A 27,070-nucleotide genomic window follows, 5' to 3' on the forward strand; every position below is an offset into this window, starting at 1 on the left:
CACTGAACAGAACAGGTATACAGTGGCGGGTTCACAGAACAGGTATGCAGTGGCGGGTTCACTGAACAGGTATACAGTGGCGGGTCCACTGAACAGAACAGGTATACAGTGGCGGGTTCACAGAACAGGTATGCAGTGGCGTGTTCACTAAACAGGTATACAGTGGCGGGTCCACTGAACAGAACAGGTATACAGTGGCGGGTTCACAGAACAGGTATACAGTGGCGGGTCCACTGAACAGAACAGGTATACAGTGGCGGGTTGACAGAACAGGTATGCAGTGGCAGGTTCACTGAACACAACAGGTATGCAGTGGCGTGTTCACTAAACAGGTATACAGTGGCGGGTCCACTGAACAGAACAGGTATACAGTGGCGGGTCCACAGAACAGGTATACAGTGGCAGGATCACTGAACAGGTATACAGTGGCGGGTCCACTGAACAGAACAGGTATACAGTGGCGGGTTCACAGAACAGGTATACAGTGGCGGGTCCACTGAACAGAACAGGTATACAGTGGCGGGTTCACAGAACAGGTATACAGTGGCGGGTCCACTGAACAGAACAGGTATACAGTGGCGGGTTCACAGAACAGGTATGCAGTGGCAGGTTCACTGAACACAACAGGTATGCAGTGGCGTGTTCACTAAACAGGTATACCGTGGCGGGTCCACTGAACAGAACAGGTATACAGTGGCGGGTTCACAGAACAGGTATGCAGTGGCAGGATCACTGAACAGGTATGCAGTGGCAGGATCACTGAACAGGTATGCAGTGGCAGGATCACTGAACAGGTATACAGTGGCGGGTCCACTGAACAGAACAGGTATACAGTGGCGGGTTCACAGAACAGGTATACAGTGGCGGGTCCACTGAACAGAACAGGTATACAGTGGCGGGTTCACAGAACAGGTATACAGTGGCAGGATCACTGAACAGGTATACAGTGGCAGGATCACTGAACAGGTATGCAGTGGCAGGATCACTGAACAGGTATGCAGTGGCAGGATCACTGAACAGGTATGCAGTGGCAGGATCACTGAACAGGTATGCACTGGCAGGATCACTGAACAGGTATGCAGTGGCAGGATCACTGAACAGGTATGCACTGGCAGGATCACTGAACAGGTATGCAGTGGCAGGATCACTGAACAGGTATGCACTGGCAGGATCACTGAACAGGTATGCAGTGGCAGGATCACAGTACAGGTATGCAGTGGGCTGAGGGCTCACTGAACAGAACAGGTATGCAGCCAGGAAAAGCTAAGCCTAACTAATCTTTCCCTAGAGACAGACAGCAGCTCGCCCTACTCTCTCTAATGCAGGCACACGAGTGGCCGTAATGGCCGCCGCTGCCTGCCTTATATAAGGGGGGGGGGGGGGGGGGCTCCAGGGGCTAGTGTAGCCTAATTGGCTACACTGGGCCTGCTGACTGTGATGTAGAGGGTCAAAGTTGACCCTCAGGTGCATTATGGGGCGAACTGAACTTCCGCAAAACGTTCGCGTGCGGCACCACCTAAGTTCGCGCGAACCACGTTCGCCGGCGAACCGTTCGGCCCAACTCTAGTTGTTTGCTGCCCTCCTGGTCGTCCTGGGTTTGCGGAAGTCAGTCTGTCGGGGTACAACTGGCTAGAGGAGGGGGAGGATGTCAATCTCCTCTCTAAAGTCTCCACAAGGGCCTGCTGGTATTCTTCCATTTTGACCTGTCTGACTCTTTCTTCAAGCAGTTTTGGAACATTGTGTTTGTACCGTGGATCCAGAAGGGTATAAATGCCTTAATATCAGATCAGCGCTTCCTATAACAATCTGTTGGTCTGCTACACCTCCACCGATATCACCCTGTGAGATCCTTACTCACCAACGGTAGAGGGCCTGGATTACATAGGCCATATGACACTTTTGGGGCATTAATGGGTTCCCCTCACCCTCGATCCTCCTATCCTCTTTCCCACCAGCAGCTTCTTCAAAGGTTAGACTGGATACTTGCTTCACACAATGTACCTCAATGAATAATGATAAAACCTCATTGCGCAGCTTGTTAAAAACAACAGTACTTTATTGGGCTATTGCACTCACGTTTATGTACTCCAAAAGCTTTCTGAAACACCTCCTAAACGTGAGTGCAATAGCCCAATAAAGTACTGTTGTTTTTAACAAGCTGCGCAATGAGGTTTTATCATTATTCATTGAGGTACATTGTGTGAAGCAAGTATCCAGTCTAACCTTTGAAGAAGCTGCTGGTGGGAAAGAGGATAAGGAGGATCGAGGGTGAGGGGAACCCATTAATGCCCCAAAAGCGTCTTTGGCCTTTGTAATCCAGGCCCTCTACCGTTGGTGAGTGAGGATCTCACAGGGTGATATCGGTGGAGGTGTAGCAGACCAACAGATTGTTATAGGAAGCGCTGATCTGATATTAAGGCATTTATGTGAAGAAACAACTCATTCTTTGGCAGAAGCGCACCTATATATGTGCACATACATGTATTGTTCTTAGGACGCTGGAATATATCATATTGATGGACATTATTTGATCATATTGATCTATCAATCCTCACATAGACAGACTTTGAACTTTGTTTTCCCTTATAGGTGACTCTACATTGTGGTAACCCCATAGTTCCTGTTGCATGCAGTCAGCTTTTTGTGGTTGGGTCCAATAGGATCTTAAGCGCTGTAGTTGGTTGTGGATATATATATCCAGAAGGGTATAAACCCAGTAATTGGTGTTGTCCAGAATGCGCACAATGCGTGGGTCGCGTTCAATGCAGTCTAGCATGAATTGAGCCATGTGTGCCAGAGTCCTGCCAGAATCCTCCTCATCCTCTTGTGAGCGTTGTGATAGTTGTTGTGCTGCATCATAGTCGTCACCTTCTTCCTGGTCTGCTTCTGCTGACCATTCGCGCTGAATTGTGGAAGTCCAACGTGCACCGCTCTGGCCCTCGTCAGTGGTGGCATGAAATTCCTGCTCCAACTCCAGCTGTTCCTCCTCTTCTTCGTCATAGCTGCTGGGGCCAGCGTTTCCTGAGGCAGATGGCCTGATGTTGGTACCATCACGCTGATCGTTTTCTCCTTCAGATTCCCCCAGTTGCATCATGACAGCTGTGTCCTTGATTTTCAACATTGACTTCTTCAGTAAACACAGCAGTGGTTTGTTATTGCTGACTGAAGAGTTGTCACTGCTCACAAGCAACGTGGATTGCTCAAAATTTTGGAGGACTTGGCAGAGGTCCAACATGTTGGCCCAATCGGATCCACAGAAGCTTGGCAGGTGTCCGGATGCGCCTCGGTACTGCGCCGTCATGTACTGGACCACTGCACTCTTTTGCTCGCAAAAGCGGGCTAGCATGTGCAGCGTAGAATTCCAGCGCGTAGGGACATCACACAGCAAGTGATGGTGGGGGAGATTGAAGCGCTCCTGCATCTTGGCGAGTGCCCCCGAAGCAGTACTGGAATTTCTACAATGTTTGGCCACTCGTCGCACCTTCAACAGAAGATCGGCCACGCCTGGGTATGTCCTCAGGAACTGCTGAACTACTAGGTTCATCACGTGCACCAGGCAAGGGATGTGTGTCAGCTTAGCCAACCTTAAAGCGCGAATGAGATTACTCCCATTATCACACACAACCATGCCCGGTTTCAGGTCCAGCGGTGCCAGCCACAAATCCGTCTGTTCCTTTATTCCCCTCCAAATTTCCTCCCCTGTGTGCTGCTTATCCCCAAGGCAGATCAGCTTCAGCAACGCTTGCTGACGCATGCCAACAGCTGTGCTGCATTGCTTCCACGATCCTACTGCTGCTGGGTTAGCGTTTCCGGATGAGGTACAGCTTTGAGATGCGTTGGAGGAGAAGGAGTCAGAGAGGTAGGTGCTGCTGTTGTTATCCAGTGGAAGGGACGGCGGTGCAGCTGTTTGCGGCGTGGGCAACACCCGCGCCGTAGCAGGTGAGGAATCGCTGCCGGGCTCCACAAGGTTCACCCAGTGCGCGGTAAGGGAGATGTATCGACCTTGGCCGAACGCACTCGTCCAGGTGTCAGTGGTGAGGTGAACCTTGCAGGCAACGGCATTCTTCAAGCTTCGGGTTATTTTGCTGACCACGTGCTCATGCAACTCAGGCACTGCAGAGCGTGCAAAGTGGTAGCGGCTGGGAACCACGTAACGTGGGATGGCCACTGACATCATTCCCCTGAAGCTGTTTGTCTCCACCACTCGATATGGCAGCATTTCGCAGGCCAGAAGCTTGGCTATGCTGGCTGTTACTGCCACGGCCCGGGGGTCATTTGCTGGCAATTTCCTCTTGCGCTCAAGCATCTCCGAGACAGACAACTGAACCGTAGGGCTGCACACTGAACGGCTGTTGGTTGTTGTGTTTGATGACTGGGAGACCTCAAGAGCACTATTCTGGAAAGTGACAGTGTCAGCGTCGTCTGATGTTTGTGAATGTTGTTGTGAACCACGCAATGGCTGGGCTACTGCTGCTGCTGAGGAGGGTCTGGTGGTGAGTCTGGTGACCCCAAGGGAGGCAGTGTTGCTGCTGGTACCCTGTCCTGGCGGCCACAGAGTGGGATGTTTGGATACCATGTGGCGGGTCATGCTGGTGGTGGAGAGGTTGTTAATATGTTTCCCCCTGCTCAGGCGGGTCTTGCACACCTTGCAAATCACCATGGTACCATCCTCACTGCAGTCTTCAAAGAAAGGCCAGACTTTGGAGCACCTGCCTTGCTGGCGATTTCTGTTTGCGCCTGTTTTGCGGCTCACTTGAACTTCCACGCTTGTGGTGCCTGAAATTTCGCGCCGCCTACCTTGTGGCACAAGGCGAACTCGTGCAGCAGTGGGTTCTTCAACAGACTCATCTGTGCTGCTGGTACGACGGCGATGTTCTCCTTCACATACAAAATCTGGGTCTCTGTCAACATTGTCCATACCCTCCTCCTCTTCCATCTCCTCAAACTCGTCATATGTGATTGTGGGCCGCCGCCGTGGAGTAGAGCTCCCCACAACAACCTCTGCGCAGCACACTCCAACGTCGTCTTCAAGATCTTCGCGCCCGACCTCCTGCAATTGAAACCCCTCCTGCCCAACTTGCTCTGGGATTTGGGTTTCAAAGTCCTCCTTGGACTCGCCTGGCATTTCAGTGCGCGGTGCATTTCCCACAGTCAATAATTGTGAATCCGGGCACAAAATTTCTGGCTGTTCCATTGACCTTTGAAAGGTGGAAGTTTGTTGGGCTGGGAATAGCTCCTGCGAATACCCTATTGTGTCCTGAGGAAATTCTTCGGACTGGTTATTTGGCAGTTGTGTGCGTGGTGTCGCTGCCAGTTGTGTCAGCTTTGTGCCCACTGGCTCCTTGTAACTGGCTGAGGACTCGGACCTCATGCGTGATGTGCTGGTGCTGCTTAACCCACTGCTGGACGCTTGAGAGGTCATCCAATTAATTATCTGGTCCTGTTCTTTTGGATTTGTGAGGGTTGATTTCCTGGACAACATGGGCGGTATTGAGTGGGTTTTCTTCGGTGCTCCACTGTGGCCTGTACGTGAACCGTCAGGGGGAACACCTCTTCCCTTGCCCCTCCCTCTTTCACAGGATTTCTTCTTCATTTCACTTATCCTTAAAGTACACGCTGACTGGCAGCAGTACAGTGGCAGTACAGAAATGCTAAACAGTGGCGGGTGAGCGGTGTACTACTATTCCCAGCAGCGACACAGAGCACAATACTATACAGTGGTGGGTGAGCGGTGTACTACTATTCCCAGCAGCGACACAGAGCACAATGCTATACAGTGGTGGGTGAGCGGTGTACTACTATTCCCAGCAGCGACACAGAGCACAATGCTATACAGTGGTGGGTGAGCAGTGTACTACTATTCCCAGCAGCGACACAGAGCACAATGCTATACAGTGGTGGGTGAGCGGTGTACTACTATTCCCAGCAGCGACACAGAGCACAATGCTATACAGTGGTGGGTGAGCGGTGTACTACTGTTCCCAGCAGAGACACAGAGTGGCAGTAAACACAATGCTATACAGTGGTGGGTGAGCGATGTACTACTGTTCCCAGCAGAGACACAGAGTGGCAGTAAACACAATGCTATATAGAGTGGCTGAGCGGTGTACTACTGTTCCCAGCAGCGACACAGAGCACAATGCTATACAGTGGTGGGTGTCGGTGTACTACTGTTCCCAGCAGAGACACAGAGTGGCAGTAAACACAATGCTATACAGTGGTGGGTGAGCGATGTACTACTGTTCCCAGCAGAGACACAGAGTGGCAGTAAACACAATGCTATATAGTGTGGCTGAGTGGTGTATTACTGTTCCCAGCAGCGACACAGAGCACAATGCTATACAGTGGTGGGTGAGCGGTGTACTACTATTCCCAGCAGCGACACAGAGCACAATGCTATACAGTGGTGGGTGAGCGGTGTACTACTGTTCCCAGCAGAGACACAGAGTGGCAGTAAACACAATGCTATACAGTGGTGGGTGAGCGATGTACTACTGTTCCCAGCAGAGACACATAGTGGCAGTAAACACAATGCTATATAGTGTGGCTGAGCGGTGTACTACTGTTCCCAGCAGCGACACAGAGCACAATGCTATACAGTGGTGGGTGAGCGGTGTAATACTGTTCCCAGCAGAGACACAGAGTGGCAGTAAACACAATGCTATACAGTGGTGGGTGAGCGGTGTACTACTGTTCCCAGCAGAGACACAGAGTGGCAGTAAACACAATGCTATATAGTGTGGCTGAGCGGTGTACTACTGTTCCCAGCAGCGACACAGAGCACAATGCTATACAGTGGTAGGTGAGCGGTGTACTACTGTTCCCAGCAGAGACACAGAGTGGCAGTAAACACAATGCTATACAGTGGTGGGTGAGCGATGTACTACTGTTCCCAGCAGCGACACAGAGTGACAGTAAACACAATGCTATATAGTGTGGCTGAGCGGTGTACTACTATTCCCAGCAGCGACACAGAGCACAATGCTATACAGGGTGAGCGGTGTACTACTGTTCCCAGCAGAGACACAGAGTGGCAGTAAACACAATGCTATACAGTGGTGGGTGAGCGGTGTACTACTGTTCCCAGCAGAGACACATAGTGGCAGTAAACACAATGCTATATAGTGTGGGTGAGCGGTGTACTACTATTCCCAGCAGCGACACAGAGCACAATGCTTTACAGGGTGAGCGGTGTACTACTGTTCCCAGCAGACACACAGAGTGGCAGTAAATACAATGCTATATAGTGTGGCTGAGCGGTGTACTACTATTCCCAGCAGCGACACAGAGCACAATGCTATACAGGGTGAGCGGTGTACTACTGTTCCCAGCAGACACACAGAGTGGCAGTAAACACAATGCTATATAGTGTGGCTGAGCGGTGTACTACTATTCCCAGCAGCGACACAGAGCACAATGCTATACAGGGTGAGCGGTGTACTACTGTTCCCAGCAGACACACAGAGTGGCAGTAAACACAATGCTATATACTGTGGCTGAGCGGTGTACTACTATTCCCAGCAGCGACACAATGACCGGGGGACCCTGGCTAGCCTGGCTGGAGAGAGAACTACCCTGCCTGCCTACCCAAAGCTAAACCCACAGACAAATGGCGGAGAAATGACGTGGATCGGGTATTTATTTACCCGAACCACGTGACCCGTTCGGCCAATCAGAGCGCGTTCGGGTCCGAACCACGTAACCCGTTCGGCCAATCACAGCGCTAGCCGAACATTCGGGTAACGTTCGGCCATGCGCTCTTAGTTCGGCCATATGGCCGAACAGTTTGGCCGAACACCATCAGGTGTTCGGCCGAACTCGAACATCACCCGAACAGGGTGATGTTCTGCAGAACCCGAACAGTGGCGAACACTGTTCGCCCAACACTAGCACGCATTATAAGATGCTACATTGTACCCTGAGCTTTCTCCTGGGGATTCTTTAACTAATCATGTGCAACGTACACGAAAATGACAAATATTATTCAACTGACTTAGCATTGTGCATCAGCACGCAGCAAATAGAAGAAATCACAAGCATGCTATTAAGTAGACTCAGAGGCAAAGTGATTTTTATTGACAATCAGTAATTATATTTATTATTACTATTAATAATGATTTAGCATAATTTGCTGTAAGTAATGCAATTGAAATAGAAGTGGGTAATCCAGATTGAATTGAATTTAAAATATATAAAAAAAAAATGATGTCCTCAGTGATTGGACATTGGTGGAAAAGGTGGGATTGATGGAGACTGCACTCTTTGTGTAATTTTCTGACAAACGGGAGAAGCACTGTATGATGTGCAGCAGGTGGGAATCACAGGCTGCCTCCATCTCCCCAGAACGACAGGGAGCCACCATCTCCCCGGCAATCACGGGCAGCTTCCAACTCCTGGCAATTACAGGCAACCTCCTTCTCCCTGGCAATCCCCCCCCCCCCCGCCCCACGATGCACACAATCATGTGCAGCCTCCATTTCCCTGACAATCATGTGCAGCCTCCATTTCCCTGACAATCATGTGCAGCATCCATCTCCCCCTCAATCATGGGCAGCCTCTTTCTCCCCAGCAATCATGGTCAGCCTCCATTTCCCCAGCAATCACGGTCAGCCTTCATCCCCTCCAGCAATCATGGGCAGCCTCCATTACCCGTGACAATCACGAGCAGCATCTATTTCCTCGGTAATCTTGGGCAGCCTCCATCTTCCTGGCAATCAAGGGAAGCCTCAAACTCCCCAGCAATCAAGGGTATCCTCCATTTCCACAGCAATCACAGGCAATCTCTCCAGGAATCATGGGTAGCCTCCCTCTTCCAGACAATCACGGGGAGCCCCCATTTCCCTAACAAGCCCTTCATCTTCTGGTGATCACACGCAGCCTCCATCTCCCTGGCAATCACAGGCAGCCTTTATCTTCTCAGCAATCATAGGCAGTCTCTGTCTCCCTGACAATCACAGGCTGCCTTTATCTTCTCATCAATCATAGGCAGACAACATGTTTATGGCACTCACTGGTGTTCCCATAATCGAGAGTAAATCAGGAGGCCCCCAACTGCTAAATGACCTTGTCCACTTCTGTCCATGTACCACAGCCTTCCACTTCCATGTACAGCAGTCACCCATATTCACTTAATTGTAGGTTTGCTATGTGCCTGTGAATTGCCTATATCTTGTTTGTACTATGTGAATTGCATATAGATATAGCAGGACTTGTGGGGACTAGTTCAACACTGCTGTGTTAATCTTCCCACCCTATGCTGGCCTTACCGTACTTTAGTGTAGTGTGTGGCCTCCTTCCTTCCATGGCAGGCTGGTATCCAGCACCTACTGGTAGATCCCACTGATTTATGCTAGTTTGTAGCTCCCAAAGACTAGGCAGAGCACAAACTAGGCAGTAGCTGTGCAGTTTTAGCTTGCAGCATGACAGGCATCAGGGAGAGGAGAAGGCTGCACTCCTTGCTACATTATATAAAGTGCAGCAGAGAGTGGTGAGGTGAGCAGGGTACTGCAGAACAAGCTATTAAAGCAGTTTTTTTTTGGGGGGGGGGGGGGGAGTTATTAGAGGGGTTTTAGTTATGATGGCACCCTATAATTGTCATTATCATAAACATCATTGTCATTCATTGATCACCTACTTTACTATGTAAACTAAAGTTGGCCAATACGCTACTCGACTTGGCGGCTGATCGACCATCCATAAATATTATTCAATTGGATGAGAATCGGTGCTGCCAAGAGCATGCTTGATCGACGATACAACCAATTTTGGGCCAAAATTGGTCACATGTATCAATCGGACATGCTGCAAGATGTCAGGCCGTCATGGTCGATCAGGCTAACATTCTACAAGATGTCAGGCCATTGTGGTCGATTGGGTGTGTGGAGGTGACGGCGGGCAGTATCGGGACGAGCGACAAAACCCCCGGTGCTGTTCTCCCATTGTATAAATGTAGCCTGTGTGTGCATTTATACATTATCTGCCGTTTTTTCATCAGCAGTATACCTGCAGCCAGTGTATATCACATGTGTACTGGTCCGCTAATGGAAGAGCAGGGGTCCCAGAGATGGACGAGCACCGCGCAGTAGGCAACACAGGACAGGTAATGTATAAAAGCACACACAGGGGGTACATTTTATATGCTAGGGGGGCGGCGGACGCGGCTGATTCCTGAGAGACTTTGAAATCGATCGTGTATTGGCCTGCATTATAGGGGCAGCCAACAGATCTCTCTCTAATCAGAGTTTATCAGAAAGAGATTTGTCTCTTGGTCAAGGCAGGATGAGCTGAGCTGAATAGAAAAAACACCTGGTCCCCCAAAGTGCACTGGGAGTTAAAGGGTGCGTAGCTAATCAGCCTATGCTTGACATTGCTGGGAGGGAGGGCTGCATATAGCAATATACAACAATATATAGATATTGTAAGTGTTTCTGATGCTGAAACCAGGGCAATTAAGGTAAACTTTGCATACCTCTCAACTTTTTGAGATAAGAAAAAGGGACACTTTTAAGGCTCATACACACGTCCAACTTAATGCACAATCAACTGAACAATCTGAGCAACCATACATCAAGTTGTTTACCTGACAAGTAAATACACACACATGCCAACCAACTAAACAACCAACTCATTTAAATACAATGACAAACTGCACAACATGTCCACATTCAAAAGCAAAAAATGTGTTCAAAAGACTTGTACTCATAGTCCAACCTGCATGATAGTTGTGCAGGTTAATCCACCGGTTGGATCTGGCAAACAACCTGTTATCAGTTGGTCATCTGGTTGTTTGCCAGCCATACACAGTCACACGCCCCCAACAGACAAGTTTGGAAGATAGTTGGACAGATTGTGGTACGTGTGTATGAGTCTTAAGACACACCCCTGTCACATCTCTACCCACGCCCCCACCATAACCCTTGTCATGCATATCTCAAAGAGTTCAGAAGCAAAATATGTAGTTTTAGCACTCAAACTACCTGGTCCTTTCTATCACCATTTGTTTTTCTTCATATTTATCAATTTAATTGATAGGAATAAAGTTTACAGTCAATCACATTTTCTGTAGAAAAATACATATAGTAACACAGATCTGTTCATAAGTCCTAAAAGAGGGACAAATAAGTAAGAAAGAGGGATTTGGTTCCCAAAGAGCGACTGTCCCTCCTAAAGAAAGTTGGGAGCTATGAAGTTGGTATCCTGAATAATTTATTGGGGTCTACTGTATGTCGTTACAGTCCCTCTTTCAGTATATCTACTGTACAAGGTACAGATGTGCAGTGCATAAATACACTATACATTTTTATTATGGTGAGTCATATTGCTGAATGGAAGATGATGGCACTGCATAAATCAATAACTGATGGGACATGATACTTAGAGAATCAATGTAAAAATATGTTTTTGAATGATATGAACGATGCCATTCACACACATTGTTTTACTATGTTGAACATGAATCGGTCTCACACAGTTGTCCAGTACTCTGGTGTGTGAAATATGCTCTGCATAGAGGCTGACAGGGCTTGATCCCCCTGAACAAATGTTTGAGCACACAAAACAGCATCCAGTTACACAGTCAAAGGACAACAATTCTCAGCTTCATTTTATTCGCTGGGCTATTTTTGGCAGAGGCTTCTGTTGATTGCAAGGTTTAACCCTCCCAGTTTTTTGGGCAAACCCCTGTCCTTGTTCAAAGACTTCCATTTGTTATGTATTGTATAGGCACATGATTCATAAGAGGGAGGGAGACCTAGAGGGAATCATGATAAGGCTTGGGAGGAGGTAGAGTAACTGCAGAGGGGGCTGCAGAGAGGCTTCTCATCATCACTCAGTGATCTACAGTCTGACACATGTACAGGAGACTCCACTGCAGATCTACAGTCTGACACATGTAAGTTTCCACTGCAGTTCAAAGGAAAGATAGAAGACAAATTGGATCTTCTGCTTCTTTCAGCCTAAACAAAGTGATTCTCTCACTCACAACTGTGTGTGCTGCTGGATTTTTAATGTACTGACAGATAGTGACAAGAGGAAACACTTGACAAACTTGAAGACTGAGATTTCCAGGACTATCAGGAGTTCAGAGGAAACCGTTTACTGCAGTGGAAGCTTTGGCAGGGAGGAGCTGAATTCCCCCTATCTCCTGGGATCACCCTATATATTCTTCTGAAAGTTGGTGCGCTGTTTGTCCGCTTTACAGCAGTGGGGTAGTGAGAAGAAGCCAGGGAGACCTTGGAAGGGAGTTTTGACCATGGAAATAAATCCTATTCCTGTAGTCACAGTTCAGACTGTCCCCTATGATGACCAGAAGCCAGGCAGCAATGGATTTAGAAAGCCAACACAAGTGTTTGAGAGTAAAAGGAACTACCTCCAGAACTTCATCCAGAGTGTTCTGTCATCCATAGACCTGCGGGACCGCCAAGGCTGTACCATGGTGGTGGGCAGCGATGGCAGGTACTTCAGTAAGACAGCCACAGAGGTCATTGTGCAGATGGCAGCAGCTAATGGGGTAAGAATGAGTGCAGATTGTTTGCTGTATATGCTAGAGAATCTCAACACAGCACACTTATCTTGACATATGATGTGAAACTACAAATGCAAGCATGCTGTGCTTAAGATTAGTTTGGGAAATTTTCCTTTTTTATAATGTTTTCACTATTGGGATTGTATTCGTTTTGCTTGTGTGTTGGTGAGCAGTATAAAGATCTATGATTCATAGACTTACAATGACATTGCGTTTACAATATTCTGCATTAGCTATCAGGAGGGTTAGGCCTAGGTTCACACATGTGTTGAAAAAACATTGGGAATGAACGTTGCATCGTCTTTGCTGCTCGCTGGACTCTGGTGTTTAGGCTTGGTTCACACTGGCATGGATGGAAAACTGATCCATGGAACAGATCAGTTTTTAAAGGCATCAGTTTTTCATCCGTGACCCTCGATTAGCGCGTGGTCAGTGTGACACATCCATCGGTCCATAAAAATCGCTCCAGACCCAAACTTCGGTCCGTTCTAACAGACCAGTGTGAACGGATCGATTGGTCACCATTTGATCTGTTCGCATCCGTTCTCGTCGGTTCCGTTACAGTCCACTACACTGTAAAGTGTGGCAGTAGTGCAGTGTTCATGTTGCATGGTTCCCAAAGAGAAATCACTATGGGACACCCATGAAATGGCCAAAAGTTGCGTTAAGTAGCATCAGCTGAATGTGATGCTGACCAAATGACAACATCCATTGCTAGTCTGACCACTCCAACTGAATTCCTGTGTCTTCATTTTTGTTGGTGTTTCCCCATCACTCACCCTGCAACAGGGACACATGGAAATGCTGGTGCCAACGCTAGAGTGAATCTAGCCTGAATAAGGTAAAGAATGTTCTCCAGTGCACGGTAATCCAGAGCAAGTTGGGTTTATTTCTCACTATTTTTTTTCCTGTGATATGAAATTTGATGCATTGCCTCAAATTAGAGCTTTTTGCAAACCATTTATTTTTGCTATGGCTATCCTGAATGTATCAAGGAGCAAATTGTTTATGCTGCATGCTGGTATACGCACATATATTGTAATTCCTTTTAGATCCCAACCATTTAAAGGGATTCAGTTTGTTTGTTATTTAATTCTTGAGTGCACAAGGAGTAGAAGAGGTTGGCAACCTTGCTAGTGTCCCTCTTGGGAACATTATCCCTCACTTCCTGTCCTACTGACTCCTGATTGGTCCCCTGTACAGTGAGGGGCATCAAATAGAAACTAACAGGTTCTTACTCTTCCCATATAATGTTTTTTTTTATTCTGCCTGTGCCCGACCCGCCCTTGTTTGTCTAATCTGTCCCATTGATCAGGGTGCAGACAGCCATAAATCATAAAGTAGATGCCGTCTTATAACCACAAAAGTAAAAATGTTTGGAGCTGGCCTTCACATTGTCTCCTGTCCTGACAGTGGTGTAGCAATACATGCAAAAGTAGTGACCGTACTGGTGCCCCTGGGCCAAAGGGGCCAATCAAGGGCCTCCTTCAACTACTGCATTAGCTCTTCATTGGTTCTATGCTGGAAATGATCACCTCTATATGTGCTTTGAATAGCAGTTATCATTAGCTAACTGTTCTCTTTCTGCTTACAACTCTGTCACTGCAGCTGTTTTGGGCAAATTTTGGTGCTCCATATCAATTGCTTGAGAGGGGCCCAATGTAAAATGTGCACTGGGGCCCCTAGCTACTTAGTTACGCCACTGTGTCCTGACCACCATATTTAATTTGTGTTCTCACCCTTATAATTAGTTATTATCCCATCCTACTCTGTCATTGTTGCTTTGTAAGCCAATGTCTTTTCTGTGCGAATTATTTCCTTGTTTTTGGTTTTGCAAATGCATATACAAGTTTTTCTGATGATCAGATAAGGAGTGGCTGGACAGGACCAGGATACATGAGTATTACCAGCAATAGATAATCCTTCTTTTACATAGTTTAGCTCAGCATCATAGCGCTCAGAAGCATGTCAGATACATACCATTGGTATTAGCATGCAGCATTTAATTACATCAGGCATTTTTTTTACCAATGATCTCTTGGGCTGGAGTTCACTGAAGAGCTTATATACAAGGTTTGATCTGGTGGTAGTTGTGGAGAAGATCCATAAACACAATAACAAAAGCTGCTTTAGGTAAAACTTTCCATGACTATCTGTAGGTGGTTTTCTTGAAAGCTTTCTTCTTCAGACATGATACAGAACTGGGTCAGATAACTCTTGGAATAATCTTCCTGGTTGTGGAAGGCAAATAAAGCACAGGAGAGCATGCTGTTCCATCTAACATCTGACATGACTGTAGAAATGTCTAATTGTTCTGTGAATAACTCTATGAAGTTTCACTGGGCATCGAAGAGCAATGACATCTGTAACTTGTGGCCTGCCATGGGCATTGTACTACTAAGATTTACTTCCCACTTCATTGGGGTTATATTGCATTATGTGATGCAGAGAACCAGGAACTGGAGAGCTTAGTATGATTCACTTATTCACTGCTCCTCCCCCAAATCTACTGAGTGTTGTGACATTCAATTTCCACTGGATAAACTATGACTTTGTTTTTTTCCTCATAATGTATGAACACTTTCAGTTTCCCGATTTGCGCTATATGTATGTACAGTGCCAATCATGCATGGAACCAGCCTGTGCTCCTTTTTTTCGTTTCCTTACTGTAAGGGTTAAGCATTCAGGTATGCAACTGACAATAAACCTCATGCCTGCAGAGAACAACTTTTGAGTGCAGGGAATAGAAAAAAGTACAGCAGTTCATAGATTGTGGTCATGGAACAATAAAAAAAAAATTAAATCCACTTTTTAGCTTTTAAAGACAAAATAAAACAGAGATTCTAAGAATCTCATTTAGGAGTATACAGCTGCTTGTGTCTTCAGTTCATTTTCAGTTCAGGTTTGCTCGATGTAGTGTTCCAGAAATGGTGGTTATCTTTAAAACAACACAAAGGCTGGAAACACCTGCAAAAAATTGCCTATTACAGCAAGAACTGCAAAACACTTTCTGAAGTTTTAGTTTAAAGGGAATCTGAAGTGAAAATGCATTTATGATAGAATGAATTGTATGTGTAGTGCAGCTAAGAAATAGAACATCAGTAGCCAAGAAAAGATTATCATATTGTTTCCAGTCCAAAAAGAGTTAAGAAACTTCAGTTGTTATCTATGGAAAAGAGCTTCTCTGAGCTCTCTGACCCAACTTGGGTCTTAGACAGTCCAAATTTCTGAAGCACTTATACATCAAAGAAACAGTGAGAGGCAGCTTCAGATAAGGTTTTACTGCAGGAGAGTTCAAAGGTTCATTAGCTCTGCTCTGTTTCATAATTTAAAATACAGAGTGTAGTTTGTAATTGCAAATATTAAACAATGATGCAATGTTTTAAAAACAAACAAACAAACAAAAAAACTATAGTACTGAAATAAAAAATATGAGAATCTCTTGTTTGCTACTAATGTTCTATTAATTATCCATACTACACATAATATTAATTTAATTTTCAGGGAGAGAGGTGCTATAAAATTATTAGTATTACTAGTAGATCTAAGCCCGTTACCATAATGTGCTCTAGGCCTCCCTCACAACCCCCTTCCCGGCCTGGTGATCACCGCCGCATGTCAGTGCGCACCGTGCCTGCACACGCCCCCCCCCCCCCCCCCCCTGGCCCCTTCCTTCTGCTGCTCTAACAACCGCCACGTGCCGTGCATACACAGTGCGAAAAGGCATGGACACAGGGGGAGGATGCAGGGAAAAAGGGGTTTTATTAGGTAGGATTATTATTGTTGTTATTATATCATAAGTTTTGATTCACTTCAGTGTCACTTTAAACTAAAACCTTGACACACAGGGCTTGATTTACTAATGCCCCAAAAATGATATAACAGCGCTCCAACACAGTGAAGGATCCAGGAGATAATACTGCAATAAATGTCACCAATTAGCAAGCTCCACAACTCGTGGGTCAAGTGTGCTAAAAAAACAAGATAAAAGAGGAGCGCTCTAATGGTGCATTAATGTTTTATTTTCATGAAAAAAGGATAAAAGTTGCACTTACAAGATGCAAATGTTTTTCAAGCATATCTCCCATACAGGGTAATTAGAAGTCCCTTCTCCTCTCATCATTATGATGCTGCAGGCACTGTGGATGAGGCCCCTTCCACTCCACCCCGCCCCGACAGTCTGAGTAACACTGGGACACCACTGCTATTGGCCACAGCAACGGGAATCGGAGAGAGGAGAAGGGACTTCTAATTACCCTGTATGGGAGATATGCTTGAAAAACATTTGCATCTTGTAAGTACAACTTTTATCCTTTTTTTTAATGAAAATAAAACTTGAATGCACCAGTTCCCGATACAAGCAGTAAAGTATTGCTTACTGAAACAACTGTTTGTGATCTCTCTGCAAGCTGAGAGGGACAATTCATGCACACTTTGCTTGGGTGACCTGTATGTAAATCCCTATGGCAAGTAGAGAAGGAAGAGAAGCAAGAGGCTCCCTGCCATGTGCAAAGACAAAGCTTGTCACCGATACTTTGATAGGCACAGAAGGCAAGTGAAGCCTGTACAAACATATGACTGCCCTTAGTGATAGTTTTGGCTGTCAAATATCTGCAAACATCCTTACTGCCTGTCTTTTTAAGGGAAATTCCATATATTTTTCAGTTTTCGGCCATTATAGTTTTTAAATAATGCATGCTACTGTAATTAAAACCCATGAAATGCATTTGCCCATTTGTCCCGGTTATAAAACCGTTTAAATTATGTCCCTATCACAATGTTTGGCGCCAATATTTTATTTGGAAATAAAGGTGCATTTTTTTCAGTTTTGCATCCATCCCTAATTACAAGCCCAGTTTATAAAGTAACAGTGTTATACCCTCATGACATAAATATTTAAAAAGTTCAGTCCCTAAGGTAACTATTTATGGTTTTAATTTTATTAATTACAAAAAAAAAATTGGGGAGTGTGGGAGGTAATGAGTTAATTTATTGTGTAAAACTAATGTACTTGTATTGAATGTAAAATGCTTTAGGGTGTAGTTTTACTATTTGGCCACAAGATGGCCACAGTGAGTCTTTGTTCATGCGACCTGTAAGCGTCCGGAAGGACGTTAAAGGAAGCACTATGAGGCTGGGAAAATCAGAATGATCGCGCTGTTTCTCGTAGAAGCAGAAGATCATTGCGGGGGCTTAGATCAACTAACGGGAATGGATTTTCCCATTCATTGATCTCCGGGCGAGCGGGCGGCGGCGTGCACGAGCGGCGGGAGCGTGGACAGCGGCAGTAGCGCGGGAGGTACGGATTTCTCCGCCCCTTGGTTTTATAAGGGTGGAAAAAGGGACAGAGAAATCCGTACCGCAGGGGGTACAGTGGTTAAAGGGAACCCGAAGGGAGATGGATAGGGAGGTTGCCATATTGATTTACTTTTAAACAATACCAGTTACCTCGCTGTCCTCCTTATCCTGTGTCTCTAATACTTTTAGCCATAGACTCTGAACAAGCATGCAGCAGATCAGGTAGGCTGACTCAGATGAGTCAGGTTTTACTGCATTAGCAATATGCTTGTTCCAGGGTTTTGACTCAACAGGGCTACCAGGCCACAAGGAAATAAATATGGCAGCCTCCATATCCCTCTCACCTTGGGTTTCCTTTAATTGTTACACGTGTTTAGGCTATATACCACTGCAATTATATAGCCTCAGGGACTGTTGCGTTCAAGAATTAGGTCATAATATGTGTCTTTTTCTGTAAAAAGTACGTATGTAAGATACAGAAAACAAAGTGCATTGAATCTGAATGCAAATTCACTATCACCTAAAAAGATGAGAGACTGAACCAGGGCTTTATTGGAAAGATACTTTTTAACAACATTACAGCTTGCAGCTACTGTAGCTTGTGTAGCTCCTCTTTTCAATTATAGAACCTGTTGAAGGTGGACTGTCTAGAATTTTTTTTTCCTACATGAATAATTAGCTATCAGCGATCAGGAGGGAGGCTTTCTTATTCATTTTCAAAACCTGCACTAATTTAGTAACACACCCAATTAAAAATAATGACATGCCTTTTTATCTTATACATAAAAAGCTAAGCAATCCAAAATAATGCAGACCTCTTTAATTTGCTTTGATAATTCCCACCTTGCACTTATCTCTTAATTTTACATGATTATGCATATATATTTGCATATGCTAGACTATTGCTAGTCTTTAAAATGCAGTGTACGGTAATTTAAAAAAATGAATAAAATTAGGGTAGCAGGAAAAAAGGGCACAGGACGAGGGTGGATGAAAAGGACGCCGCCATAAACTTTAATGCAATTATCCTTACTAAAAGGTCCAGCGCTGCGTAATATGTTGGCGCTTTATAAATACAATAAATAAATAAAATTAATACGGAAAAAAAAGCAGAAAAAAGGGCGCCGCAAAAATATCGTTAACAACCTTAGAACATTACAGTTTTTGAAGTAGCTATCGTTTTAGAAGCTCGCAACGTTATAGTTTTTGTCTTATTATTTTGTTTGTATGTACAGATTTTACGTTATGAAAGATATTAGCGTTTCTATGTGTAAAAGGGTGTTTCTGCAGATGGAGTGGTTAGGGTTAGGCACCACCCGGGTAGCGATTAGTTTTAGGCACCACCAGGGGAGTGGTTAGGGTTAGGTACCACTGGGGGGGGGGGGTTAGGGTTAGGCACCACCGGGGGGGTAACTAGGGTTAGGTGCCACCAGGGGAGTGGTTAGTTTTAGGCACCATCAGGGGAGGGTTCTGCGTGAGAGTAGGGTTGGGTTAAGCTGTATTGTTGAATTAGGTAATGATTTTTAACGTTAATATCTTTTCATTATTATTTCCTGTCTGTAATTACAATAGTATTTATCGTTAACCAAGTTTGACAATGATGTTTATCGTTATCAGATTTTGTTATCCATCCGAACCATTTCGTTATCCAGCCAAACACTTTTTATGTGGGGCTTCTTCCATCCTCGAGGACTCATACAGTGCCCACGTCGTCCTCCTGCTCCCCTCTGGCCAGCAGCGGCGATCCCCGCAAAGTTGGCCTGTTGCCGCCAGACAGCGGCTACTGAGCCTGTGCGGCCCCAAGCTGCGAGCACCCTGGTCGCTCTCCCACCACCGGGAGCATTCTGCGCATGCGCAGTATGCCTATATTACTAAAAGGTACATGCAGAAAGCTCCCAGAGGCGGGTGTGCAATCAGGGTGTGCAAGGCTCGGGGCCTCGCATGTTGTAGTAGCCACCGACTGGCAATGAAAGGCCAGCTTTGCAGGGATCGTGGCTGCTGCCCGGAGTGGATCAGGAGGTTGTTGTAGGCACAGTACGAGTCCAGGGGGCTGGAAGAAGCCTCAGGTAAGTTCAAAACGTTTTTTATTTTTTTTTATTTCACTTAAGCTTCCCATTAATACTAGCTATTTGTGTACTTGATTCAAGATCCCTGACTGTTCATCATATTACATTTTCAAATAACTGAACTGAATTGCATTTTTCTTCCAACTGTACACCAAGATCCAGTTGGCAGCCAAATGTATAAAGCTGTATAAATGATGGGAATTTCCAGGTTTGGAACCTATAGTAAAGCTTGCTTGAGCATTATCCTTTTTAACACAGAGTGTAAAGACCTTCTTCATTAAGCCACCCACCTTTCCTGAAATTGCTCAACTATCCTACAATCCCACAAAATGTGCCTTGAGGTGCTAATGTCACCACATCCCTAAAGCAAACATTCAGAACAGACAGAAACATTCTTATTATAGTTGGTCGGAGCATAATACCACTACATGAATAGGTTAATTATGGTTTCTTTAATAAGCATGAATTAAGATATATTTGCTATAGTTGTAATTTCCTTTTCCAACTTTTCTCCTTAACTCAAACCTCCTAGTCTGCCTCCAAATCTTATCATCTACCCTGCGTATTGTTTTCTCCTTGCATTTAATATCCATCAACTGTCTGTATGTTGTTGAGATAATACTATTATCCTTAGGAGACCGGGGCGTAGCAATAGGTGTTGCAGAGGTAGCGACCGCATCGGGCCCTTGAGCCAGAGGGGCCCCAAGGGGCCCTCCCTCAACTGCAGAATTAGCTCTCTATTGGTCCTGTGCTCATAATAATCACTTTATAGATACTTTGAATAGTAGTAATCATTAACAAGCTGTTCCCCATCCCCTTCTTGCCCTCAGACACTGTAGTTGCCATTGGCAGGTTTTGTGCGTTGTATAATTGATTATGTATAGAGTGCTTGGAGGGCCCTATTGTAAAACTTGCATCAGGGCCCACAGCTCCTTAGCTACGCCACTGTTAGGAGACCTGCATAAAAACAGTATGTATACATGACAAATAAGTACTGTTTGCAGTGGAAGTAAAGTGAAACATAAAAACAAGTTTTAATCTGGCATTATCTAAACCTTTCAGAAATGTAAACTAGTTAAAGGAAATATATGCGTCCTCTTGCGCAATGTGTTTACCATGCTTTACATCAGGGCATTTCCACCAGCTAAGAGCTAGTTCTTTCTCAGTCTGGTAGAAAGGTGGGGAAACCAAGAAATGATAACCTAGGATTTCCTGAAATTTATTCCATAGGAATGTGTAGGTAAAGTCAGCATTTAACCACTTTGATAACAGAAAAAAATTGATTAACAAATTGGCCCATATGCAATTCGCTTTTTCTCCAGAGTTTTCTCCTAGGAGATAATTGTTCATGTTCATTTTAAAATAAATTTTCAGCACTTTGCAATTGAAAAAGCATCAAGAATTAGTTAAAGTGGTATCAAAATTGTTTGGAGTATTTTCTTGCTTGCTGGCAGGTTAAAAGGCATTTAATTAACAAGCCATGAAAATATCACCTAGGATTCTGATTCTGAAAAGGCAATTTATTGATGAGGTGTAAAAATATAACCTCGGAGAAAAAGTGGTGAATCAGATCTGTATCCTTTCTGTTGAAAGCAGACTGTTTAGAAACTTTCCTTTTCCTGAGGGAGTAATTAACTGCACAGGCAAGAGCCTTTGTTACCTTATTTTCGGCACCTGCATTAATCCATTAATTGGCAGCAAACTTTGACACTTTTGCCAGCATGTATTAGAAACACATTGGAATACTTAAAGTGAATGGGAACCGCATTTAAAAAAATGAGACAGATATTTATCCAAGGAGAGGGAAGGCTCTGGGTCCTATAGAGCCTTCCGGCTCCTCTCCTGGTCCCCTCATTCCCAGTGCTGGCTTGCCCGGTATCAGTATTTGACTAATTTAGTCAAATACTGCTTTACCCGGCCGAAGGAGGCCTCAGAAGTCTTCAGGGAGCCCGAGTGCTCCTGAAGAAGGGCGGCCCTGTACCGCACCTGCGCAAGCACGCTCTCTTGCACGCTCACACCTGTGCAGTATGGAGCTGCACGCCTTCGGGAGGACACGGCTCCCGAAGACTTCCAAATACCCTTTCAGCGGGGGATTGAAACGGGGGGGGGGGGGGGGGAGCCAGCACAGGATAGAGGGCACCGAGAGAGGAGATGGAAGGCTCTATACGACCCAGAGCCTTCCCTCTCCTTAGGTAAGTATTTGCTTCATTTTTTTTTTTAAATGCGGCTCCCATTCACTTTAAAGGAGATCTGAGGTGAAAATAAACTGATGAGGAAAACAACTGTATCTATCCTCCTTCTCCTAAAAATGATTTTTTTTTATGTTTTTGTTTTGTTTTTAGCTATTACACCATTTTATTTTATATTTAAATCTAGTTTTTACGTTTTTACTGTTTCATTGTCTCTGCTCAAAGACACCTTCATTAAAGTATGCCAGAGCTGAAATGCTAACCAAAACTTTAGCAATGAATTTGTGGAACCTGCTGCAAATAAAGATGACAAAAAGACATAGACCCATATGCAATTCACTTTTTCTTCTAAGTTTTCTCCAAGATGACATTTTCACAACTTGTCAATAAAATGTCTTTTAAATCACAAACAAGCAAGAAAATATTCAGAATATTTTTTTGCAGGACTTTTTCACGTACTTTTTGTACATTTTCAATAAAAAATTATCTCTTAGGAGAAAACTCGGGAGAAAAAGTGACCTGCATATGGGCCCTAATCTAATCTGGCATAGATATTTTTAGGACAGCAGTAATAAGTATACTGTATTTTCCACTGTTCAAATTTTGTACTCTCCATATATTAATATATTGTACACATGTCATTTGTGAGAGTTCTGGGGAATGGATTTAGCATCGAAAAAACTATGACTCGTATGTTTATGGATTAGACAACCTACAGAAAATGCCTGCCACAGTTCCATAAGAATGGTGATTTCACTCCATCAAGTTATTCACTTGTTTAAAGAATATATCCTGCGTTGTCTGTCGATGATCACTGACACCTAATGAGCACTTTCACAGTGGTCATTGCATTGAGTTCCCTTTGATAGCAGGAATGCAATGTAATGGATCAGGACAGTGGTGCTGCATGTTATCCATGTGTTGTGTCTGGTAGAGTGAAGCATACAGTCAATGAACAGTATGCTTTCCTGCTACTGCTAATGGGTGGTTACCATACCGCAACCCGTTATAGCGACTTTACACTGTGAATGTGGCTTGCAAGTTATATCTTCAGTAGCTAAATGTTCCTTCAAAACAAATTGCTTTCTGAATTTCTGAGTAGTTGTGAGATGGTGCGTATCATTGTGTATTAGTACAGCCTCTTCCCGAGCTTTTTTCCTATAAATGTATCTTTTAAGTAAAATTGCTGGTATTCTCTTCACTCCAAGCACCCAACAAGGAAAAAAGTACTGAAAATAAAATAAGTGATATTTAAAATCGGATAGCTAAGAACCTGTCAAAGGCTAAAGTTGTCTACACTCACACATTTTCATCATGTTAAACAGTCATTTGTGAATTTGTGATTGTTTTGGAAGAAAATCTGTTGTAAGTACAGGTACCCCTGACATCGATGGCCTTCCTTCCAAAGACATACTGAGTTAGATGCTCCTTGGCCAACTACTACTCTAGTTTCTGCTGCAACCTGCAGCAGAAAATCTCCTTTTGTCCCGACCACTGGCGTAACAATAGGGGAAGCAGCCCCTGCCACCGTGGGGGGGCCTGGGGCCCCCTGGGGCCCGCTCATGGCCGTTTTGGGGGGGCAGGAGGGGTCACAGCATGAGGGTAGAGCTTTGCACATCAGCGGGGAGGGGGTACAGTCCCCCCCCTCCCTCACCTTGGGCTCTCCCCTCTGCGCTCCCCTCCTGCATATATCTAAGTGTCAACAGCGGCGGCGGCAGCAGCTATAATTACCTCCATTCATCACGGAGGTTGCCGATCTGCAAGGACTTCACATTACTTCCTGTTAAAACAGGAAGTAATGTGAAGCCCTTGCAGATCGGAGAAGCCCTTGCAGATTGGAGACCTCTGGTGGTGTATGGAGGTAATTATAGCTGCTGCCGCCGCTGCTGCCGCTGCTGCTGACACTTAGATATATGCAGGAGGGGAGAGCCCGAGGTGAGGGAGGGGGGACTGTCCCCCCTCCCCGCTGATGTGCAAAGCTCTCCCCTCATGCTGCGACCCCTCCTGCCCCCCCAAAACAGCCATGAGCAGGCCCCAGGGTGGGGGGGCCCGCTTAAATTCTTGCAGGGGGGCCCAGGGACTTCTAGTTACGCCCCTGGTCCCGACCACCACCCCTCCTCACTATTGGACAAAATGGACTGCTTAAAGCAAACCTGAAGCAAAAAAACAAAACAAAAAACAAACGTATGATATAATGAATTGTATGTGTAGTACAAATGAATAGAACATTGGTAGACAGAAAAGAATATCATATTTTTATTATATAGCTTTGTATTATAACATTGCATCATACTTTCACAGTCTGTCTTTTAATCGCTAAAACAAAGCAGAAATAATGACCCTTTGAACTTTCCTGAAGTAAAACCTTATCTTAGGCTGTCTCTCATTGCTTCTTGGCTGTTTACGTGCTTCAGGAAACAGGTGTAAGGGTTGCATACAAATTATGCATTGCATATCCAGCATAAGACACTTTATGAGCAATGCATGAATGCTGCAACCAAATGGAAATGTCACTGTTCAGGAAATTACTGAAGTACTGAGACAAGGAGTAAATGAATAATGAGAGTTTATTAACTAAGAACATAAAGGAACATGACCGGCAATGTACATTAATCTCATGCACAGCAATGGCAATACATGCAATGATAAATCTCATGCACAGCAATGGCAATAAATGCAAAGATAGTCAGACATATATACAAGATAATAACTCTGCAGGCAAATGTATTTAGATTGACATACACATGCCATCCAGAGTATATACAAATAGATCTCCCTGCATAAGGAGTAATGCAGAGCAACCCAGTGTATATATACTACTGTGTGCACACAGACCCTCGGAACCTGGTTAAATATACACAGTAAATATTTACAAATATATACAGGAGATAATTCACAGTGCACAAGGAGCAAGCTAACGGGCAGTCATACAGGCAAGACATGAACCAGGATATAAAACCATACAATGTAGTCGCTAGACAAAGAATCGTCAAGAGCAAGGCTAGAGATCATACGCAGGATAGCAAGAATACAGGATAAACAGAACACAAGCTACAAGGGCCGGTAACTCAGGCTAGGAGGGCCAGGTCACAGATACGATGAGCTAGCACTGGAGTAGTGCTCAGGCTTGGCTTATATCCTTGTGCAAAGACATCAGGTGATCATCCAAATCTCCTCCCAACAATAGTCTGTAGAGAAGTACAAGTTCTGGAGGAGTGAGCCCTCTGCTGGCAGGCAGAGAAACATCATGATTCAAGATTAGTTCATACTGACATCTGCTGGTGAAGAGAGGAAGTTCATGAGCATATTCACAGAGATGTCCCCAGCAGAGGCAGAGCCTGACAACAGGACTGTATTTGACGCAGTGGTTCGAATAGCTCAGAGAAGCTCTTTTGCATAGGTGAAATCAGATGTTTTTCTTCCTGTACTGGAAAACAATATGATACTCTTTTCTTTGCTACAAATGTTCTATTTCTTACCTGTACTACACATACAATGCATTATCTCCTAAGTCTATTTTCATTACAAGTTTGCTTTAACCACTTTCTCCTCCTGGACGTAGAGCTACGTCCAGGAGGCCATGTGCGCTCCCGCAGCCGATCGCGCGCGTGAATGCGCGCTCCTGGCTGCAGATCGTTAGCCCAGGAATCAATGAATCGGGCTATGGTGCCCGATTACTGATTTCTCTCCCCCGCAGAAAAAGCAACAGCTTCTCTCGGAAGCCTAAGGTTGCCATCTTGTGGCCAAAAAGTAAAACTACATCTACATAAAAAAAAATAATAAAAAAAAAAATTTAACATATATTTACATTAAAAAAATTACTATTTACATCCCACCCTCCCAAAAATACCCAAATAAAATGTTTAATAATAAAAAAAGCAAAAACATTACAATTTAAAAAAAAAACATAAATATTTACCTAAGGGTCTAACCTGTTCAAATATCTATGTAAAGATGAAATATTTCTCTTTTTTTTATTATAAGCTTGTAAATAGTGATGGGTGCAAAACGGAAAAAATGCACTTTTATTTCCAAATAAAATATTGTCGCCATACATTGTGATAGGGACATATTTTAAACGGTGTAATAACCGGGACAAATGGGCAAATACAATACGTGGGTTTTAATTATGGAAGCATGTATTATTTTAAAACTATAATGGCCAAAAAACTGAGAAAGAAATAATGAATTGTTTCCGTTTTTTTCTTATTCTTACTGTTAAAATGCATTTACAGTAAGGTGGCTCTTAGCAAAATGTACCACCCAAAGAAAGCCTAATTGGTGGCAGAAAAACAAGATGTAGATCAGTTCATTGTGATAAGTAGTGATAAAGTTATAGGCTAATGAATGGGAGGTGCACATTGCTCGGATGCATAAAGTGAAAACGACTGAGGGCTGAAGTGGTTAAAGTGGACCAGAACTCTTGCATAAGACAGAAGGACCATAGAGAAATGCACCCTGTATGTATTTAGAGAGTTTAGCCTGTCTTATTCCCCCTCATTTGTGTCTAATCACAAGTTGCAGTTTGATCTCTCCCCTGGGTCAGCTGGCTGCCATGGCAGATAAGTCAGATACGCTCATTTCATTTGAAAGCACAGCAAGTTAACAATCTGTCTGCTTCCATGAAAGCGAGAAGTACTGTAGAAACACTGGGGATTTATTTTAGAATTTGTATCAGCTGTAACAAAGAAATGTTTTTCCTTAAATATTATTATGCAGTTGTGTATCTTTTAGAGCAGAGAGGAAGTTCTGAGTTCAGGTCCACTTTAACAGAGAACCAATCAGCTTTTCTATACACTGATCTGGGCACAAAAATCACCATAAGCCATCAGTAAAGATTGCCTCAGGTGACATTTATGACCTTTGTGTGCACAGCTTTAGGCACTGAGGGTAAAAGCTGTGTAGCTCATACTTGTGTGGCTCTAAAGGGTTAAGGTGGAAACCCAAGCAGTACAATATCATTCATAGTAAAAATTAGCTGCAACTTGTTTCCT

General features: G+C 44.6%; 1 protein-coding gene across 2 annotated transcripts in view; it reads left to right on the forward strand.

Moving 5' to 3' along the window:
- Positions 1 to 11,724: 11,724 nt before the first annotated feature.
- PGM5 (phosphoglucomutase 5) overlaps positions 11,725 to 27,070 on the forward strand; it is a 232,757-nt gene continuing 217,411 nt past the window's right edge. Inside the window, exon 1 of one of the 2 annotated variants that reach the window (XM_068236008.1) lies at positions 11,725 to 12,508. In XM_068236008.1, coding sequence (XP_068092109.1) covers positions 12,251 to 12,508 — 258 coding nt within the window. In that variant the 5' untranslated portion in view covers positions 11,725 to 12,250. Of the gene's footprint in view, positions 12,509 to 16,778; positions 16,818 to 27,070 lie in introns of those variants that run through there. The other variant, XM_068236018.1, reaches the window with a different exon arrangement.

Source organism: Hyperolius riggenbachi, chromosome 1 (assembly GCF_040937935.1).
Source record: "Hyperolius riggenbachi isolate aHypRig1 chromosome 1, aHypRig1.pri, whole genome shotgun sequence".
Lineage (NCBI taxonomy): Eukaryota > Metazoa > Chordata > Amphibia > Anura > Hyperoliidae > Hyperolius > Hyperolius riggenbachi.